The 17,892-nt window shown below is 37.1% G+C and overlaps 1 protein-coding gene across 1 annotated transcript; it reads right to left on the bottom strand.

Moving 5' to 3' along the window:
* Nucleotides 1–1,017: 1,017 nt before the first annotated feature.
* On the bottom strand, nt 1,018–9,180 carry LOC140170980 (acid-sensing ion channel 1-like). Its single transcript, XM_072194169.1, has 7 exons — nt 8,830–9,180; nt 8,134–8,232; nt 7,243–7,390; nt 6,717–6,776; nt 4,089–4,251; nt 2,953–3,044; nt 1,018–1,832 (listed from the first exon to the last, which is right to left on the bottom strand). The coding sequence occupies exons 1-7, from the start codon at nt 9,178–9,180 to the stop codon at nt 1,702–1,704; spliced, it is 1,044 nt and encodes a 347-aa protein (XP_072050270.1). The 3' UTR covers nt 1,018–1,701.
* Nucleotides 9,181–17,892: the final 8,712 nt, after the last annotated feature.

Raw genomic sequence — 17,892 nt, 5'->3', positions numbered from 1 at the left:
AATAGACAATCTGCACATATGGACCGCACGTATATGAATGAAGTCAAACATTTACACCTCACTGCCTTATTATAACGGTTCCTTACAAACAAAATTGATCATAATACTATTTAAACTTTCCTTCGTATGTTCAATACCCTTGGCTGTATAATAATATATTGCAAAACGGACATATTTTTTTGTTGCATTTTCTACAGTGTGTAGTGATGTTTGAATTAGCATTTTGTCTTGCTACATTAGCGAAACCAAAGTTTTTGGCACCTTTACACCTCAAATGATAAAACTAGAGTTGGTTCCATTTTTTTCTATGCCCCCCAATGCTATTTTGTTCTATCATGTTGTTATATAAAACTAGTCCTCTCATTTGCTAGGAATAAAAGAGTCAATTGGCATAAATTGTGAGTTAAGTTGTGTGCCCTGAGTAATTTAATTTGATTATTTATCTTTGTTTATGAGACATTTTAGGGACTCAGGCATCAAGTTGAGCAACAACAAATTGAATCATTTCTAATTTTGGATAGTTGGGAATTCTTATGAGATTGCAAAGTGAAAGTGACATGTTGGGAAAAACCCCAGGAAGTGATGTAATGAGAAATGTTAATGTTATAATTAAGGCTTGGGAATTTCCAAGATTACATCATGTGTTGTAAGATAGCAATTGGCTATTAAACGAATGGGATTTACCAGTGCTTGATCTAGTTTACGTCAAAGTGCGTACCTCTTCCACGAAAGGAAATTATATTCGTCTGTCGACTTGCTGAAGTCTGGTTTATGAAACAACACATCTGTCAAAAGTAAGTGGAAACAGAAGGACAACTACAATTCAATACAGGCCTGTTTCCTGAAGAAATTGTGTGAAAGATGAAAATAGCTCCATTGTTCGAGGATTTTATGCAAAAGGATATAAAAGTCTTCAGTGGACTTAGCTGAACAGTGATCTTCGCAGGACAAGTGAATCAGGATATGCACCAAGAACATTGAGAAATAGAACTTTACAATCATCACCAAGAAGAAGGCTGCTGGCTAAGTAGAATTATTAAACAGTGTATTTGATTGTATTGATTATATGTATTTTGTGTTCACTCACAGCATAGTTGTCAAATCATACTTTGCTTTTGATTAAAGACGTAGATATTGTTAACTTAATTAATCAGTGTGTTTTGTTGTGCATTCTGAAGTGAATTTGGGGAAAGGTGTTTTTGGCCTTGAGTCATATCCACGACTCGTAACAAAGTATATATTCGAGATTTGTTATGTTTAGGGGATTAATTTGAGACCAGATTCGATTATTATAACCCATGAACTAAGGACTGTAGAGCAATTGACTTAAAAAAATTCCTAGCGATGAGTTGAACAACTTGAGGAGATACATTACAACATGATAGGTCCATTTTGTGTTTTCTTTTTCACTCAAAAATCATCTTGCCCAGTCACCTGAGACCAATCATCGTCCATTATTTCACATAATAGGCCTACACATTTACCAACTTGGAATTGATAGGCCTAAAATATATTTCGTAAATGAAGAAAACAACCCTGTTTTTAGATACTTATCTGATAATAAGTAAAGTTAGGAAGTACATCAGATATCTTTAATCATAACAAATATTTTACATTTGACTGAAAATAATTATATAGGGTTATCGATTTGTCACTTTATCATTTTTACATTTTAACATGTCGTAAAACATTTCTTTCGATTTATAATACACTGGCCCTGTGTTTTAATCGTTGACATTTTTTGAAGATTAGTATAGCTATGAAATCGATGAATTCTCCCACTGTAATGATACTCATGCCGCATAATAAACCCATATAGCCACCAACGTCACCTGAAACAAAGTAAACGAATAAAAGATTATTGGAAATGGCCACATGGTTCGTCGCGTTTATATTGATTCACCGCAACTTCGGGACACTAACAGATGGCGCTATCACTGCACTGAAATGATCGATACGATCATTTAAAGATCAGTTGTAGAATGATTCACATGATCATTTTAGTGAGGTGGGTAGATTAGGATAAATATATCAATCTGTACTTGTCTACCAGTATTCTGCCATATATACAGCCTGTCTCAAAAAAAAATTGTGCAAGTGAAAAGCGCCCTCTGTGGCAATTAAAAAATACCGTTGTGACGCAATACTTATATCAACGTCAAGGGCATAGTCTTAGCTATCAAATGCCGTTTAGTCTGTTCAATTTGCTTGTTTTAATCTCGAGATATGCTTACTTAACAACAAAAGGGTAAAATCACAATTGGGCCACTTTTACTAGGGAAGAGGGCTGTACATATAAATCAATGATAGCATCAAGTTTGTCAAGAGTTCCTTCGTGAAATCAAAAGAATGCATTGACAATACAAAATTGTTTTTAGTGTTTTATCATGATAAAGGTATAATGATTCTCTTTTTCCAGTTACGACAAATTAAACGATAAATAAATATTTTACATTCTGCTGTAAAATTAAATGCATGTGCATGTCAATGATTTTACCATGGTAAATACTGTTCTCTTTGCCATTAAAGATATGTTAAAAGACAAACAAATATTGCACACTTATAGGTTAATGAACTTTGACAAGTTCATGAAATTTGACAAATTAATGAAATTAGACAAAATAATGCACGCACGCATGGTGTTGATGCGTCTAATGCACGAACCCCGAAGGGGGGAGTGCATAAGATACATCAACATCAGCTGTCATTGATTTTCATGTACAGCCCTATTCCTTAGTAAAAGTGGCACAATTGTGATTTTACCCTTTCGTTGTTAACTAAACATATCTCGAGATTAAAAAGAGCAAATTGAACAGAACAAACGTTATTTGAGAGCTAAGACTGTGCACTTGACGTTGATGTAAGCATCATGTCACAACGGTATTTTCTAATTGCCAAAGAGGGCGCTTTTCACTTGCACAATTTTTTTTGAGACAGGCTGTAGATACTTACTTTGAAGGCTGCCAGCATCATAATCTGGTCTCTGCTCAAGTTCCTGATAGCTCATTTCGTCAAAATAAATTTTCAGATCTAGTAGATTGTTCCTGTGGTGGTTAAAAATGCAATAATCATGATAATGACACATACAAGGCATGTTATGCAGCGGAATAAGTCTTATATATTTATAACATGATGCTGAATGATCACTTGCCGAGTTTATAATATACCGCTATAACCACAGCATTGCGACAGTTTTATGTATTGTCGAAGTGCCAGCATCTCAGATCAGTTAAAACTAGTGTTACTAAATCAACCTGTATTACCAAACAAAATGCACTTCTACCGCAAGTCCTTGCATTAAACAACAAAGCCACGGATTGAATATAACGCAATTACGTAAGATCATTGCACGTTACAGAGTGTCGCTGACCAGCGTGGCGCCAGGACACAGTCTATACAGGCGCAGAACCCTAGTCGGCATACATGTAATAACCATCGCACCCAGGATCAGTTCCCCGAGTTTCGTACGGGTAGACCAGGACAATTGGCAGTAAGTTCCTTGCCCAGGGGAATTTCAAGCTAGCTCTATTTTCCACGAGAAGTTTAATTAAATAGACACAAAAGGGCAATGATCCCCAGAATATGATTCAAGAATGCCAAAATCTCGTAATTTTAAAGTCAATATGTCACTTTAGTTCGAACCTAAATTTACATCTGTATCGCTTTAATGAAGTGAATCGTTCTCGTTCATTAGGCCTATTATAGAAGAATCCAACGAGCCAAGTGAGGGCCAAAATTCATTCGGTCATTACTGGGGCCCATTCGCACCAAACTGGTGTTGTGACGGCTCAATTGGGTGGATAAAAGCCGCTTAAAAATCGATCTTATATTGTATTGATTGCATTGCGATGTAAACTTTCATCATTCTTCTGGGTAACACGGGTGATGGAACGCAGTTTAAAATCCACGCCAAGGCTGCATTATATCACATGTCAAGTGGAAAGGACCCCGGCAATGTCTGTAGTAATGCGTGAAATTGGATTCCTCTAGGCTGCATTATATCACATGTCAAGTGGAAAGGACCCCGGCAATGTCTGTAGTAATGCGTGAAATTGGATTCCTCTACACTGAAACCTCTCATATCTAACCTGGCAAATTCACCCGACATATTTTGAGAGACGTTCAAAGTACGCTCCATCTGTGGTGCAATATGAATTGCAGGCCAATGAGCCATGGATACTCGGCCTTCATAAATGTAGGAAGAACATGGCACCGGGCAGTCACACTCGATGTCATTGGCTGTGAAATTGGCTGTAATGAAACAAAAAGGTAAAATATTACTTTGACTTAAGATATGAGAGAGGAACAAATATCGCTTTTGCTCTTCATGTTCCTGGGAAACAATACGATGGTGATCAGGACATCACAAGGCAAATGTGATTATTTAATAATTATTCTCCGTGTTCGCTCTGTGACACATTTATATCATTATACCACACATTTATATGTTTGTTGAGATTATGGCATATCCCCACTCATTGCACACTAGTTTTACGGGGGTTTAGATAATTTCATGCCATCAAGACTCATTTATAATAGATAACACGCTCATATGGGTATGCACGGTTGTTTGACGTGATCATTTATTAAATTTTCTAACAAAACAATTTATAATGTTAAATTCTAGACCTGAATAATACCAACAACTATCACACTAATAAACTGTATATACACATTATATAATGTAGCAATTTTTAACATAGATTTTCGTTTCTATACCAAATTATTCATCTTTTTCTGTTTTTTTTATGGTAATTTTAATTCTATAAACGGTACATTTGTGTGTAAATTGAGGGCGCTATTTACACATATTTTAAATTTAAATGAGCCAAATGATATGAGTTGTACCTTACATTTCATGATAAAAAGGTTTTTTTAAATTCCCTTGTCATCTGTTAGTCTGTTTGCTGATGTTCTAATACCATTTTACAAGTGTCCACCACTTGTAAAGATGCAAACAAGATTTTAGATACATAGCGCCATCATTATTCAACTTTTCTTTAAAATGACTCAGTTTTACATGCAATCAAACAACCGTGTATGATATCCTTATTATGGAATAGTTGACAGCCTCTCCATTCATATTCTGAACCTGGAATATTTGTGCCTATTTGTGAAGAATAGTAAATATTTCTATCTAGACATTAGACTATCGGGAGTCAGCTGTTGAGCACAATTTGCCATTGAAATTACATGTCCGACTGTTATGAAATTTTGGAAGACTCTCTTCGGGAAAACAGCTCGACAACAGCTTTCCCGTGACATTTTTTACTTCAAATTGTAGTATGTTAAGGATGAACATTATAATTCACATGTGAGCTTCTATGGCTATCATTGGGTGAAGGGTTTTCCCACCAGCCCTCTAACTAGTCCATTGCCTATGCCTACAGTACAGTGAGTGAGCTAGAGGTCAATCATCAATTGGAGCGCTGTGTGTGCACTGAATAGGAAAAACGGACAGTAACTGCATAATGAGTGGTATTATACTTTTAATGAAAAAAATCCGTGTCTTTGCTTTGACCCAGATGTTCTGCTCTTTTGGCGACTGGTCATCTGACATCAAGTGATGCAGCCTTGTCCTATAAGCAGCTCACGGTAGACGTTGCTCATACATATTCCAGTTATGGAACTATGCACTATTTTTCTTGCATGCGTAGTTCTTTCCCATGTAGAACAGTGCATAGTCAGCTACCCTGCGATGCTCAGAGCTCTCAGATCAAGGCATGAGAAGGGGTCTGTTCAGAACAAGCACCCATCAGATGTTGGTATAATACCTTAGTACAGGGCGCTAAAGGGTGATTTTTGGTTTGGGATTCTTATTCCTACATTAGTGGAACCAATGATTTTGGTATCCTTGCACCTCAAAGAATAAAACTAGAATTGGTTCCATTTGTTTCCATGCCCTTATGCTTCCCACGAGGGGTCCAAGGTAATAATGGGACCAACAATTATTATGTTCTATCATGCTGCAACATGTCTCAAATTGTTCCTCTCATTGCTAGGAATAAACAAGTCAATTGTCATATTGCACTAAGTTGCTTAGTTCAAGAGTTATAGAGTAAATAAGGTCAAATGTCAAATATCTCATGCACATAAGCCAAATTTTCAAAAATGCGCCGATTATATGTCTTAAATTTATTTGAGAAATATATAACCTCAGAATCAAATGAAATCGTGGGTTAAATGTTATGCTTGTACATATTTCTATTGGACTTTGGCTGCATGAACTCTGAAGGGGAACATGACAATACAAACATGCACTTAAATTGTGAATTAAGTATATAAATGTTTGAGATTTCTAATGTTAGGGGAGTAATTTGAATTCGATGAAATCGGACTATTTTGTAATTTTGACCTCTGTGTATGAATTTTTTGACATTTGACCGATTCAACTCCTGAACTAAGCACCGTAGAAAAATCCCGGGAGAAAAATATGACAATAATTTATTGGCTTTTTTATTCCGTGTGATGAGAGGAACAATTTGAGATACTATAAAGTTTTCCCCATTGTGACCTTCGACCGACAGGGGCATAGAAAAAATGGAACCAATCAAATTGTTATCATTTCAGGTTTAAGGATTCCAGAAAACATTGGTTCCACTAATGTAGGAATATAAAATCCCAAAACCATAGCGCCCTGTACTATAACCTCAGTACTATAAGGTATTAAGTTTACGTAATTTTACAAACGTGAGTGCACGTCGTGAAATAGTTACCTTCTGCAGAATAAATGCAGCCGATTTGTTCCTGAGGAAAACACACCCTAACGTCATCTCCTGAAAAAAAATCAAAAGAATGATACACGTTAACATCAACAACAATTAACACATCTGCAAAATAATATCCTACAGTAATATATATGATGATAAAACAATCGCTTAAATTTATTTCAGCTAATAATCACGTCAGCAGCATATAGAGTTACATTATAGGACCAAGCTTGCAAAGTCGTCATCGTTAATAACTGAAGCTCAACAATGCAGTGGGCCAGGGTCTATCATCAAGTTCTGTATAGATTTGAATAATTGTGGGATACTTTTCAGAATATCTTCTTTTATAATTGAAGACCGAATTAAAAAGACTAGTTTGCGTCCGACGTCAGGGCATAGACGTGACGTGATTGGTTGCTGACCTACGCAGTACAGCATTTTTGGTCAAGTTGACAGGACGTCATACGCAAACTAGTCATTTTAATTAGTTCTTCAATTATAGCATGAATTTATAATGAATACAGAATCTTACCTTGGTATCGGATATCTTTACAACCACACATTTTTTTGACGTAAGCAATTTTGCATTCGTATCTGCAAAGAGGCACTGTGTATTGTTTGGAATAGAGTAGGGATCTCATTGTACAATTTGAACGATATGGATTCGGTAAATTGGCGATCTGTACATTAAGTGAAAAGATATATATATTAAAAGCAATTAGATAAGTGATAAAAGTCGAGTCAGAAGTGAAAATGTTTGGAAGGATTCACATGCCTGTTTTACACTTTTTAGGTACTTTTGATTAACACTTAGCCATATGGACCATGTAAATTAATCTATTTAATGCTAATACTATGTCACATCTGTGCAAAGGCTGTGTGATTGTACTTCGGCATCTGCATCGACCGATCGGATAAAGAGAAAACCATTGAAAACCAAAAGAGCGCAGAAACCACAACAGCTAAACAACAGGGAAAAGTAACTGGAACAACAAATACAACAACAACAACAATAATAACTTGATGTCAAGAGCAACAACGAAATAATAATACAAAATTACATCAAATAGTTCAAAAACAAAGGATTACCAGCAACAACTTGACCCAAAGGCTGGCAGTAAAATCGTTCACTTGATTGTTGGGAGTGGCCTTCTTTTCCTTGTTCTCTTCCAAAAAGAAAAATGATGTTGTGTTTTTCCTTGATCTCTGTCTTCTAATATGTTTCTCACTTTTCTTTCCTTATAGGCCAACGTGCTTATCATAGGCTTTTTATCCTGGCTTGAGCAATTTGTTTGACCGTTTAAACAAACAAACAAACAAACAAACATACAAACAAACAAACAAACAAACAAACAAACAAACAAACAAACACACAAACAACTTCAGCAGTTATAACAAGACAACAGTACCAACAACAATTTACCGAGTTGTATCTGACGCTAACAGATGTCTCAAACCCAGGTGGAACAGAGAAACCAAGCTCCTTGACCAAAGGGTGCTGACCTTGTGGATGAAGTAAAACCTTAAAAAAAAACAAAAAAAAATACAAGAAGATATTAAATGCACGATTAAATGCACCTACTCCCTAATCCAGAAACACAACATAATTTTTTGGATTAAAAAATATTATACTGTTTTGTCAAAAGAAGCATAGCTAAATCATTAGAGTAGAAGTTATATTTACAGCTGGGATCTTGATCGATCCGAGAACAAAACCTATTATCTGGCTATACAATAAGGTACAATATTTCCAACACCGCGGTTAAGCCGCCAAATTGTGCTAATTCATTGTATAACATAATAAAATATATGACTATTTAACTTTAGAGCCCGAATTTGCATATTGTTTGAAAGTGTTTTCTTTACGAGTTGATGGAGCAACATACATCAATAGGTATAGGATGATTTATCAGTGAAGTGTTCCTCCGTTGGCTAAAAGTTTCAAAACCCGATGACGCGGTCTTGGAGGCCGATTGTTGATTCGCCACGCCTTCACTGCATATAAGGAACGGCAACACTGACTGAGAGCGAGTTGGGTTCAAATGAGGTGTTCTTACGAGGTCAAACAGATGTGGTGTAAGCATGCTAAGTGCACAACATTCGAACCTATTATTATTACCTTTAAACCTGCGCCTGCATTTTCCCCATACGTATATTCATATTGTTCAATGTTGAATCTTAATGATAATCCATTGACACTACCAGGTTGTTCCACTTGCAGAGCACGTATAGGGTCGTTGTTAAATGTATAACATATTCCCCAATCAGTTATAGTCTGTGTAAAGTTAGCTGCCGTACACTTTACTACATTGCGCCATCGACAGTCAAATAACATATCTTCAATGCGATGTGCAGAAAGTTTGGCAAAGCGTTCCATATCAAGAGGCCGTCCTCCTTGTTGGATCTCATATGCAGTCCAATTAACATACAGTCTTTCGTTTGGATCAACATTAAAGATACTGGTGGCCATCATTGCCTGCGTATGGAAAGGAAAAATACGTTTGTTTAATAATTATAACATTGATTAAAGGCACTTTATATTAAACCAACCGGTAGTAAGAATTGAAAATAGCAACTATATCGTGGAGCTATTGATAAAACACACCTTTTAGTTTTAAAAGTTAATGAACATAAAATGCTGTCATAAAACATAAAAATCACACTTTTAACACTATTTTGTGTTAAAACACATAAACATCTTCATATTTTTTGCGTGTTTTAGTGTTATTTCAGTGTTTATAAATTAACACCCCTATACCTGCACTGTACAAACAAGTGTTTATTAAGTGATCAAGTGTTTATTAAGTGATCAAGTGTTGCTCTGTTGTTTTTGCAGTGAACATACAGCAAGGGTTTTATCACCCGTCATTTCATAAAGACCACATCGGATGTGATGATACAGCAAAAAAACTAAATTAATTTAATAAGATAAAAACAATGAAGTAGAAAACAATGACTGCAATTTATTCCAAGTTTGTCAATAAGCATTTTCATATGCGCACAGTTGCTATTGAAATCATTGATGTCAAGACCTCGATATCTATAACCATTGTGCACTAATTTCAATGTACCTAACTACCGGTAATTACTTATGTTGCGGTATTACACAACCCATAAAGAAATGAAAAAACGGTTTGAATAAACAGTGTCATATATAATAAGAAAACTCTATGTGAGAATCAATTAAAAAGACATACCTCAACATGAATTATATCATGCAGAATGTCTCTAGATGGAATCACAGGTGTAGATCCGGGAGATAGAAGATAGATCCGCCCCAATATTTTGATATGGGGGTGTTCCATATAATAACACCTCCCCTAATGTTTACACCTGTATGTGGGTTTCTAACCAAATTAATCGCATATCTTAGTCTAAAAAGTGCCGATTTTTGCCCTATTCGCGCGAATATTAGGGCAACATTTTTTACCATAAACTTATTCTGTCCCCAAAAGGTGCTGGATTCACATTACTTCAAGAATATTTTTCCTAACCCATTCCCCCATTGTCAAAAAGGAATCTACGCCACTGGATGGAATAAAGAGCTGTAAAGAACAGCAGCGACACTGATCAAATAATCTGATCAGAATGAGCGCGAAGCCCATGGTCAAACTTGGAATGAACTGCATTGAGACATGCGTTACATAATCATTCGTTTCTTTGTAACCACTGAAACGAAATCGAACGCAATTTGAACTGATAATGTCTGAAGCAGATTGTGCTACATGTAATTTTGTGATTCCAGTATGTATTTTTGGAGTTATAACAAAAATTTTATGGGGCCACACTGTACTATTTCCGATATCGATTCCAATTCCTTTCTACGAGCAGGGGTAACCAATAGCTTGGAGAGTGAATACCATTGATCACTGAAACGAAATGTTGGTAATAATTATATTTGTGAATGATTCAACCTTGTCGTTTTCATTATTTTATTATGCAACGGGTAAACCAAAATGAAAGAATTTGATATCAAATTTAATATTTGTATTTCTACATTTGACATAAAGCTAATAGTAGGTTTCAGGCCCGTAGCCGGGGGGGCGGTGTTGGCGACGCACCCCCTCCTCCCATATAAATCGGCAAAAGGTCTACTTGTCTATAAAAATAGCAAAATTGGGCCAAAATGTCGTACAAATTTGGATAAATATAGCCCATCATGAACTTTATGTGAAATTTGTTAAAAAATAGGATCCAAAGATCAATTGCAGAGTGGAAAAGGTCTACTTTTGGCCAGAATGAAGTACTTGGAAAAAATCCGCACCCCCTGGTAGCCTTTTATCAAATCAAGATTTTGCTTTATCATTCTGGGGCCGAGTGGCAACGCATATGTATGCATACTTCAAGTGTCGCATCGGATATCCGTTTTTAATCCGAAGCAAACTGCATTCTAATTAATTTCAAGAGCACACTTTGAAAGTTTGATTGGTAATTAAAGGCAATCTTAGTATACTATTAGTTATTAGGTAAGTTTGGATGAATTGTATTCTCAGAAGATAATTAACATCGATGGAAGTGTTGGGAAATTATTGTCAGGGAAAATTAGTATTAATTTAGTTTTATTTAACGTACAATAATCAGACAATTATCATAACCTGATCGACATTCATTTGATTAATGATCAATACTTGTCCTGCTTATGTCGTGTAACAAATTGGAACAATAAGTGAACATCATGGTGAAGGCAATTGATCATTCTCGTTCTTTTATCGACTTGTTTGAGTTCAAACTCGTGCTAATTGGAATATATTACACAAACACACACCATGGGCTAGGGGAAGGAAGAAAGGACGGAAGGAAGGAAGGGAAGTGAAGGGAAGCGAAGGGAAGGGAAGCGAAGCGAAGCGAAAGAAATGAAGGAATAGAAAAGACCGTAATCAAATTTGACCGAAATAGGTACAAAACTAACAAAAGTAATAAAACAGAAATCACTCCTGATGCATGTTTTTCAGACTGGGATCTGTGTCCTGTACCCCATGCCCGGAAATATTTTGGCTAAGTTTTGATCTTCTCGGAATCAGGTGCTTGTATGTGCCTCTGACCCTATAACAAGTAGGACGACAGCCTAGAGTCCTAGACAAACCAAGGATGTAGCGATGACATACAACCAAGCCAAATTATTTGGTTTACCTATCCTAGCAAACTGGATTGCAAAAATGGTGACAGAAAAGAAAGAAACTGGGCTAGGAGCGCATTCAGAATCAAACTCACCCACACCCCCACCCACTGACTGACTCACACACCACACCCATGCATATAAGAATCAATAAGCAGTGGCGGTGCCACAAGAGGCGGGGGGGGGGGGCAAATTCCCTCAGTAAAAACCCAATTTTGCGCAAAAGTGGTTAATTTTGCTCCCTCTGAAATTCACTTTTCCCCCTCAATGCCTACCACCCCCCGAAAAATTTCTGGCGCTGCCACTTGCAAAAAGTTGCGAACTTTAAGGGGTCGGTCACCCACTTTTGCCTGAGAGCACATCAGGCACACCAAATTGTATTATGAATAAGAGGAATTTCCTTCTGATGTCAAATCATTTCTCCCCAAACACCTTAAAATGTTAGGTCTTTTGGGGATAAAAATGTATATCTTCAATACAAAAGGTCAATATTCACATATGATGGACGGCTTTTCATCCCAGCTACACACATATCATTAGATTTATAAAGTTTACTTCGAGGACTCTTAAATGTCAAACTAGAAACCACAGTTGTGTTTGACCAAACACGAATATCTATGCCCGTGACCACACCTAACCCCCTTCCCCTATTCACAAACGAAAATTTGGTGAGCACCATGTGAAACCCCTTGTTTTAAACTTTCATTTGATATACATGTAATGCTCATAACACTAGACTGGCCCACACTCTCTCTAATACCCTACCAAGCCTTCACTCTCATTTATACCCCACCAGACCATCACTCTCTCTAAAACACCACCAGACTGGACCACACTCTCTATGATACCCGACCAAGCCTTCACTCTCTCTTATACTCCACTATACACTCACTCTCTCTCAAACACCACCAGACTGGCCCACACTCTCTCTTATACCCTACCAGACCCTCACACTCTCTTATACTCCACCAGACACTCACTCGCTCTAAAACACCACCAGACTGACCCACACTCTCTCTAATACTCCACCAGACCCTCACTCTCTCTTATACTCCACCAGACCATCACTCTCTCTAAAACACCACCAGACTGTACCACACTCTCTCTAATACCCCACCAGACCCTCACTCTCTCTTATACTCCACCAGACACTCACTCGCTCTAAAACACCACCAGGCTGGCCCATACTCTCTCTAATACCCCACCAAGCCTTAACTCTCTCTTATACTCCACTATACACGCACTCTCTCTAAAACACCACCAGCCTGGACCACACTCTCTCTAATACCCCACCAGACCCTCACTCTCTCATACTCCACCAGACACTCACTCGCTCTAAAAAACACCAGACTGGCCCACTCTCTCTCTAATACACTACTAAGCCTTCACTCTCTCTTATATCCCATCAGACCCTCACTCTCTCTTAAACAACACCAGACTTGACCACACTCTCTCTTATACCCCACCCCTTAACCAACCACACCCCTTGTCCCATCATGAAACCTATTGAGGTGGTCCAAGGAACCAAAATTAAAATGCCTACACATTCCCTTTTAAGGGACTTTTTGTCAAGTGATCAGTTTCCTTGACGTACGATTCAGGCTGTTATCATTGCAAATACAGGCAGCTAACAAAATGCGGCCTATTGCGCTACACTGTGTTAATAGTTCGTACCTAATTTACAGTTTAAAGCCTTTGAACTTTGACCTCTGGGGTTGCGGCTACCACAGAATACATCTAGGGTTATGGGCCATCATTGTACCAAGTATGAACCCTGAGGGCGCTGTAGTTCTTGAGCTGGAGATGTTTGAAATTTTATACATATTGCTCCCTGTAGCCCATGACCTTTGACCTCTGGGGTCGATGTTACTGCAGAAAATATTTAAGGGTCATGGGTCATCATTGTACCAAGCATGAACCCTGAGGGCGCTATAGTTCTTGAGCTAAAGCAGTTTTAAAAATTTACACATATTGCTCCCTGTAGCCTGTGACCTTTGACTTCTGGGGTCGTGGCTACCATAAGTTACTTCTAGGGGCCATGGGCCATCATTATACTAAGTATGAACCCTGAGGGCGCTGTAGTTCTCGAGCTAGAGCTGTTTGAAATTTTACACATATTACCCCCTGTAGCCCATGACCTTTGACCTCTGGGGTCGGGGGTACCATAGGATGATGCTAGGGGTCATGGGCCATCAGTATACCAAATATGGGCCCTGAGGCTACTATGGTTCTTGAGATAGAGGAGTGCAAAAAAGTGGTTTTGAGAAGAAGAAGGAGGAGAAGGAGACGGAGAAGACTAAACACAACAAATACAATATCTATGCCACCGTTCCACGGGCATAGATAAAATATCATTATTTATTAATTTGTCATAAACTTTGTACTATATCGCGAATTTCAAAAAATCAAAATTATTTGATATCAGAAGGATATTCCTCGTATTCAGAATGTAATTTGGTGTGTCTGATCATCTGATGTGCTCTCTGGTCCCACAAAATAATGTGCAAACGTAGTTATCCGAGCCCTTAATCGTGTCGTGTATGTGTAACACTTCATATAAATGTAAATCTGAATGTATTATGAGCGTTAAGTCGCAAGTTGGTAGTTTCGAAACGCCCTGGCTACTGCGTTGGTACATGTATGCCGGAAGTACGTGTATGTCTGTATGTCCTTTGTGAATGGGAGCACAAATGGACCATTCACGAAGGACATACTACTGACTTAATTGTACAGGTGTGCGGCAAACAAAGAACATCCAGCCAGGATGTCTCGAAACTACCAACTTGCGACTTTATACTCATTTCCTTGTAGCAGGTCACATTTATATATGAAGAGCTTTGTTGCAAAACCCCTTACATCCACTTTTGACTTTTTGAGAAAAACAGCTTTTTTTAATTGTGCAAGTATTACTGGTTCGATTTGATTCAATTTGGGTTTGGATAAAGTGTTGATGAATAGAAACTAAAAGAATAGGTTTGGTACAATTTTGAAGCCTTCCTATTTATTTTATTATATCTTTTATATCGCGCCTTTTGTGGATGTAAGGGCTTTTGCAACAAAACAAATTTACCCTTTTCTAAAAACCACCTTTGCAATCATATTTGAGCCCATTTGTTTGCACTACTTTATGTAACTTGACTAATGCTTTCCAAATCAAAAAGAAAAATTGAAATATCTCATTTACTTTTTTAATTTTTTGAGTATTTCCGAAGCCACACCTTTTGTTAATTAAAATGATTTTTTCAAAAATAGTGACCCAAAAACAGTTCCCTTTGGTTTTAATAGGTAAAGAACATTCCATGCTACTAGTATACATCAAAAAATTAAAGCAAAACAATTCTATATTAATTTTATGTTCAGATTTCCGGAAATTCCCTAAGATTTCATATCTCCGGAAGGGAAAGTGGTATGAAGGTCAAACAACCACCAAAATGTGTATTTTTACCCACACTATAATGACATATCAATAACTCAATTTCAGCCAAAATGGATGTAAGGGGTTTTGAAACAAAGCTCTTCAATACACATTTATATATATTTTCTCGGGTTCGCAGCTTTTTTTGTGATCTTGAAATTAATTATAGTTTAATAATTATACTAGTTAGCAATACGTACTTGAGTTGGCGTGACAACAGATGCTCGCCATAGATTATAATTGCAGATAGTGACGGCTGGGAAGGTAATGTTGCTGACATAGTTCATTGTAATTACAGAAGATATAGGACGATTTAGATACTTCTTTACACTGTCACTGATGCCAAAACAAAGCCACACACCAAGACCAATGAGAATTAAAAGCCATACAAATCTGAAATATAAACAGAAAGGTCTTGACATAATACATTTTTTCTTAATTTTCATCTTTTGATTTTGTATATATTCAAAGTTATAAAATCGTTCGTCATTTGACATTCTCTTGTGCATGATTTTATTTTTGTGCCTTTCGTACAGGTTGTTGTTTTGCTTGGGGCTTTTGCAATTATATACTCCTGATTCCAGTTCTAAAAAAAGAATAGAAAATGTATTTTCCAAAATTTAGAATGCATAATTTGAAATTAGACTTTGTACAAGTGTTTGGGCTTGATTGGCCCTTATTTCCAAAAGTTGACCAAAAATTAGAATTTGACTTTTATTGCCAGTTAGATCATAGAGCTCACTAAATGATTAGGATTTAGCTGTGTTTCATTTGTCAAAACTTGATATTTTTTTAATCCAAAAAAATTACTGCTTTATTTTTCTGGAATAGGAAGTAGCATCTGTGGTGTAAACCAAAGCAACTCTTTGTCTATTGTCTATTACCATGTAATAATTTGTAAGGACAATCCCGGTGTAGCCCACACGTGGGCGTCAATCCCTGGGGTACAGGGGGACACGTCCCCCCACATTTTGGAATGTGGGGGACACAATATCAAATGCCCCCCTCCATGTTTCGGTAAATACTTCCCTGGTCTAAGTAGATTTACTGTAAAAATACAGGCAATATTCAGTATTATACCTTGATTTTTGGCTAAAATAGTTTAAACTTGAAAATTTTCTCGCATTCCGCGCGCACTTCATCATTTTCAAATTCACATTCACCTTCAAATTCAAATTCACCGTGATTGGGGGCTAAAATGGTATAACAAGTTTTGTGTGAACAATACGCGCATGTCCTCGTAAACTTGACCGGTAAAAAGCATTTGTCTATGTCTTTTGTCTGTTATCTGGATAAAAAGCACTGAATATAGACAAAACTTACCTTCTTAGAATATGCATGTCTGAATCAGCCACATATCTAAAACCATGTAAAGTCGTATTTCCACCAAATTCCTTGAATTCCAACTTGTAGTTCGTCTTTGCTTTACTACGGTCAACGTCAGTGTTATCTTTTCTGGTTTGGTCATCTTCTGACATCGGATGGACCTTTGTGGCCCAAACGGCTCCATTGTCATTTTGCGTCATTTCTATCTGCTGAAGCTATTTGTTGTGAATATTCTGAATTTGTGAAAACTCTCAATCATAATCGTAAATGAAAGAATGAATTAAATCTTGTCAACCAGATTAATTCAACATACCTGGGAGCAACGTTGCGGTCAATACCACTGACCATCAGCTGGGTTGTGATGTTAAAGACTTTGATTTGCGGTAACTTCCGATTGGAGTATGACGTCATTGGAAGGTGACGTCATTTGGTGAGGTAATGTTCTGATCGATCTGTCCCAGGCGTGTGAAAGATTGTTTCTGAGCCTTCAAACACGGTTAAGGGACTATGTTCTGCCCGAACCCAGATGGCTACTCTTACTCCACGTTCGTACCACCGTACTTCGTGGTCGAGGAATTTGACGTCCGAAAGGTCATCAAGGTCCATTCTTAGTCAGTGGGAGTGGTCTAGTTCGTAGACACATTTTTGATTGGACAATCGCAAGATTTCGGGTGCCGTTTATCAGGCCGTAGACGACCCCACGTCATCATGCGTCTTGATAATGCCTTACACGCTTGTAGAGGTGCGCGTATGTATTGCGCTGTAATGCGTAGACTAGTTTTTATGACGGTAACTTACTTTTTGCTTTAAAAAAATTGTTTACAGTTATTAAAATAATATTAAAATAATATTTAGCTGCGCTGGCATCCACTACTCAAAATATTGGACCTGCCTGTCGTCTATCACACGGTAGAGGATAGGCAAAATAAAAATTCCTATCGTTTATTCTCTAAGTTGAAGCTACTGTGGGACATTCTACCACACTGATAATTTTATTTACTGAGTGATAGTATATTCGTTAAAGCCTTATTATAACATTTTCATACAAAATAGATTAGCATTTCTTTGCCATAAAATGTTAGCTTTTACTGAAAACACCAAAGGTCTAGCATACTTGGTTCTAAAGTTATGAAGTTTCGTGATGTCTATTTTCTTATGTATTTTATTGTTTTTTACTCCATATTTTTGCCTATATCTCAATTTCAAATTTGCCGCCTTTGGCCCACATGGACCAGATCGTGTCACAAATATCATCCTGTTACTGAAATGAGCAAAATTATGGGCTAACCTTTTTAATTTAAAAATAATTTTCTCGGCCAAATGAA

Source organism: Amphiura filiformis, chromosome 15 (genome assembly GCF_039555335.1).
Source record: "Amphiura filiformis chromosome 15, Afil_fr2py, whole genome shotgun sequence".
NCBI lineage: Eukaryota > Metazoa > Echinodermata > Ophiuroidea > Amphilepidida > Amphiuridae > Amphiura > Amphiura filiformis.
Note: the sequence above shows the minus strand (reverse complement) of the source record. Positions and strands in the feature narration are given on the sequence as shown.